This window comes from Dipteris shenzhenensis, chromosome 22 (genome assembly GCF_047967505.1).
Source record: "Dipteris shenzhenensis isolate YYH24624 ecotype China chromosome 22, Dip_SZ_1.0, whole genome shotgun sequence".
NCBI classification, from domain to species: Eukaryota; Viridiplantae; Streptophyta; class Polypodiopsida; order Gleicheniales; family Dipteridaceae; genus Dipteris; species Dipteris shenzhenensis.
Window position 1 is genome coordinate 39,728,959 of NC_141617.1, and position 4,808 is coordinate 39,733,766.

The 4,808-nt window shown below is 43.7% G+C and overlaps 1 protein-coding gene across 1 annotated transcript; it reads left to right on the forward strand.

Moving 5' to 3' along the window:
* Window positions 1-1,025: 1,025 nt before the first annotated feature.
* On the forward strand, window positions 1,026-3,533 carry LOC147888099 (uncharacterized). The gene is made up of 8 exons (XM_087393289.1): window positions 1,026-1,370; window positions 1,486-1,572; window positions 1,674-1,830; window positions 2,028-2,186; window positions 2,322-2,389; window positions 2,558-2,771; window positions 2,892-3,008; window positions 3,145-3,533. Exons 1-8 carry the CDS (start codon window positions 1,026-1,028, stop codon window positions 3,531-3,533), a joined length of 1,536 nt encoding a protein of 511 aa, XP_087249415.1.
* The last annotated feature ends 1,275 nt before the right edge of the window (window positions 3,534-4,808 follow it).

A 4,808-nucleotide genomic window follows, 5' to 3' on the forward strand; every position in this document is an offset into this window, starting at 1 on the left:
ACCTTTGAAAGTAAGAGTTATAGCTTTATTCTGTGCTTGTTGCACGCTTATATGTCAAAGAATATTAGCGATATTGTAATGTCTTAGAACTGAAAACCTTTGAATGTAAGAGTTAAAGCTTTACTCCATGCTTGCCACACTCTTCCCACTAGTTTGAGAGTGCAAGATCCTTGCAAACATTGTTGGCTTGCCACAAGGCTTCCCTCTTTGGTGAAGCTAAGCACTCTCTCTCCCAAGTAATTCGGAGGGAGGGAAAGCAAGGTTGGGATTTGCGAGGGAGAGAAGGTAGCGATGGCGAAGTGTCATATCGAGAGGAGATGGTGGCCTAATGGTCGTCCTTCCTTCTCGCCCTTTACGACATTAGCCATCTACGTCACTTTCCCTCCCGATGTTCCTTACCAACGCGTCAACAAAGAGCGCATGGAATTCGTCGTCCCTTGGAAAACCTTGTACTCGTGTCATACTCTTGGAGTGTACACATTACATTCATGTATGAGTGTCGATACAGTTTCTGTTCGACTGAAGCAATCAATCAGATCCGGATTTTGAGTAGAGAGAAAACTAAAGATTTTTGACAACGCAACCCCAAATCAAGGCTTGACATCAGGAAAGGGTAAGCTCATTTGACTAAGCTCATTTGACTGAGTGCTAACTATGAACGCAACCCCAAATCAAGGCTTGACTTTGAAAGCCAAAGGAAGAAAAGGCTGATCTCATTTGACTGAGTACTAGCTATTAGCTAACGAAGTCGTGAGCGCATGGTATTATATAAGCCCTGCGGGCAGCCCAAATACGCCATCTCTCTCTCATTTTCCCTCCTTCCATGAAACAATGAAGCAGCTTCTGAGCAATAAATCAACGTCTGCAGCCATAGCCATCGTAGTTTAGTTTCCCGTTGTGAGCGATCACAATCAATCAACGTCCGCGGCCATAGCCATCGTAGTTTAGTTTAGTGAGGAATTGCAGAAGAAACTTCAGTATTCCATTGCAGATAGTGCCACCAACATTCCTTCCTCCCTGGCAAAATGATTCGCTTCTGTACTCCATCGATCCGTTCTGCAATATTGCTAGTGTTCTTATTGCCCATCCTTCTGCCTACATCGACTTTGTCTCAGCAGATCACTATCTCCGCCATCACCCCCTCCATCTCCTCCAGCTCCACTGGCGTCCCGAACACCTTCATCGGCGCCGTTGGTAGTGAGATCGCCAGCTCCCTCTTGGCCTCCGGCACCCCCGCCCTATTGTGGGCTCTGATTCCTTCCGACTCCGTCAATGCAGCTTGCCAGCTTATCGTCAATACCGGAACACAGACCATCACCGCCACCGTGAACAATGAGTGGGGTGGAGGGAGCGAGGATCTCACGCTCCAGGTGATCTTGTTACTGTTCTCTTTTCTATATTGATCTTGCAAATTAGTGTGGAAATGTACCAAAAAAGGAGTGTACACTGAGTTTTGAACGCCCTTGTCTCCACCTGCTGTCACAGCTCGTGGCGACTGGAGGTTGCCTTGCTGCGAGCGATGCTTCAGGAACCGAGTTTGTTTTTACCGACAATTTTGGTCGGACAAGCGCAGTATGTACTCTTTCCTTTACTTCTCTCGCTTCGTTTCTTAATTCCTGGGCATGGTACGTAGCTTTCTCTAGCTACTAACGTCCAAGTGGTCTATCAATCAGATCGTGTGCCCCAGCAACGCTGGATCCGTGGGTTGTGGAGTTTTCGTCACAGGAGACGACATAAGCGCCTTCTATTCCTCTGGAGGCTCTAAGCGCAAGCTCCTTACGTTGCCGGGCCGCAGGATGCTCGACTGCAATGCCCAAGGAGCAGCTATAGGTAATTAAGCTGCCTACTGCAAATTTCTCATCAATATCCTATCGAATCTCCACTCTGCATGGTGCGCTTGAAGATCATGTACATGTAACTAGTGTCGATTGAATTGTCCATCATAAACACTAGTCCGAGCCTGTGTTCATTAGCGCCATGGCTCTGCTCAACGCGGTTGTGTGCTCCGGACTCCGGCTGCTGTGCAGGTGGCCTTATTGGCTTGGGCACTGGAGCTCTAACTGCGCTTGGGTGCGGCTACCTCACCGTCTACGCACCCTTCTGTCTGGCTGGTGTGCTCGGAATCGAAATCATCTTTGGTGCGCTTGGTGGTTCAGGATGCATACCCACTAGCAACTGCTTCCCAGGTGGGTGTTCAAACAATGAATGGGTCTTAGTTACTGCTACTACTTTCCTCAGCTTACATATTTTGTTTCTGCAGCGCTCAAATCCGCCGTGACGGTTGTAAATAATCTTGGTCTCCCGAATTTCCACTTGTGCAGGAGATGCCATGGTTCAAACTGTAGACGGTCTGATGAAGCCCATGTTCGAGCTTGCGCTGGGTGACAAGGTGCTGCACTTATACGTGCTCTCACTCGTCTTGTCATTAGAATTCAGGAGATCTGATTGAGGAACATTTTACGATTCGCGACAGCTAGACAACTGCGAGGAGCTCTTGTGTTCCATTTCAAAACGCCTATATCTGATTGATCGTTGTGTTTCGGGCATGCAATTATAGGTCGCTGTATTAAGCCATTTCAAAAAGACCATCATGTATGAGGACGTCTACGCATTCGGCCACAAAGATTCCGATGCGGCCACCACATTTTTCGAAATCAGCATGGCACCCATCTTCTCTAACGTTCATTCTCAGTCCAAAACTCTTCAGCTTACAGGCCTTCACTTTGTTCCAACGTCAACAGGTACATTCTATCGTCCTTTTATGCACTACTGTCAATGCTGCTACATATATGTCGCAACAGGCGCACCGAACTACGTCCCGTGTGCTCTACATCACTTATATTCTTTCCTTTTTATCCACTAATTATGTGTCATTGATGCAGACATCCGAGCCCAAGTTACGTTCAAGCGTGCACAGGACATCAGAGTGGGCGACATCATGTGGGGTATGATTAATGATAGTCCACGCGATCAGGCAAATCAACTTGCTACGCCTTATAGGGTAACAGGTATGAATACACTTTTACCTTTCATTCAAGAGCAATAGCTGAAACACACTACGAGTTGGGTACACAGAATCTTCGCAATAATATGTATACGGTTTTCGTGTGTTTGATTCCATAGCAACGTTCATGCTTCTTGTAGAAATTTCATCAACACCGAAGCTTGGACTATACAATCCTTTCACTTTGAGTGGTACCATCGTGGTGGATGGTGTAGCGGCTTCGGTTCACAGCGATTGGTTTCTGGATAAAACTTTCGACACACTCGGTCTGTCACATTGGCTACCAGCTACATACCAATTTGTGCTAATGCCAGTTCGTGTCTTATACTCCGTCTTGGGCAAGAATCTTTACATATGCATCTATAAGTGGCTCGATGCTCGTTATGATGTGGCCACATTTGGCACTCACTATGGTGGGATACTAGCGACTTATAGCGTGGTCTCTTCTCTCATAGCGGCCACTATTGTAGCCATAGCAGCCAAGTCTACATGGTTCAAGTTTGGAGGCACAAGCAAGTCCACCCAATAGAATGGAATGTACCATTCCTCAAAGTTCTGCATGCATCTTATAAATATTCAAAGTGAATGGATGCTTCATCTTGCATGCAAGTACTATTGAGTGAATGCTTTATGTCGTACAAGTTGTGTACTCAATGCTTACAGAGCTATGCTTACTTAATTGGCAACTACAAAGCCATATGTTGGCTTAGTCCTTTAACAAACTAATGTTGTTATGGTAAAAAGAAGGAATCTTGTCCATTCTTATACCTTGTATCTTTTTAACAACTAAGTTAATTGGAAGATATTATTACCCTATAGATACATGGAATTCTTACTTTACTCAAGATATTATGTAGTCTTATTTCAATGTTGATGACAATGGGTAACAATCACCTATTTCTTTTCCCCATTGATTTTTCATGTTGCTCTCTCAATTACATCTATGGATACACTCATATTTCTTTCAGCTCTATCTCATCACTTGTATTATGTATAGGACAAATACATTTATGGGTGAGTGAAATTTATTGAGATGGGCAAAGGAAACAAAATGCAAATTTAATAATTAAAAAAATTATGTAGCTAAAGTTTCTTCTCTATCCATCCTTTTTTTTTTCAAATTCAACTATCATGACTCATGGTATATACTCTTTTGTCATATGCAAATCCCCAAAGACATTTTGCAACTCAAATACACTTGCATGAAAAATATGTGACTAGCATATAACAATATCTCCCCCCCCCACCCCCCCCCAAGTCTCTCTCTCTCTCTCTCTCTATATATATATATATAAATATATATATATACATACATACATATATATACATACATATATATATATATATGTACATATATATATATATACTAGTACATCACCCGCGCATTGGTACGACATCCAATTCAATGTAAACAATGAACTACATCTGCGAGCCACCTTCTAGATTTCAAAGCTCATTTTCGTTTTGTATTACAACTTACTACTGCTTGGGTAGTAGTTCTCTCATATTGACAATGTGATCGAGCACCTTGTTCCGACCCTATGCATGCTATGAAGTAAATCAAAATCATCAATCAAAGTTGAATATCAATCTCTTCGTGGATTCCTCAAGTCGACTTTGCAGTGCTACCAAATGACAGCCTAGTAGCTTGGTCACCGTAGAGATGCAAAACAGATGACAGGCATCCATAAAGAAAACCATCCCTACAATGATGATCGTCGTAAAGTGGTACCATTGAGTCTTGGCCTTGTCCAAAGCAAATGGAAACTCCAAATGTCGCGCGTCCATGTGAGATCACCTGTGA

Excerpts from the sequence above, each read along its gene's own strand:
- LOC147888099 (XM_087393289.1), top strand. The coding sequence starts at position 1,026 with ATGATTCGCTTCTGTACTCCATCGATCCGTTCTGCAATATTGCTAGTG. Across the intron at positions 1,371-1,485 it reads GCGAGGATCTCACGCTCCAG|CTCGTGGCGACTGGAGGTTG; the intron begins GTGATCTTGTTA and ends CTGCTGTCACAG. Across the intron at positions 3,009-3,144 it reads TACGCCTTATAGGGTAACAG|AAATTTCATCAACACCGAAG; the intron begins GTATGAATACAC and ends TGCTTCTTGTAG.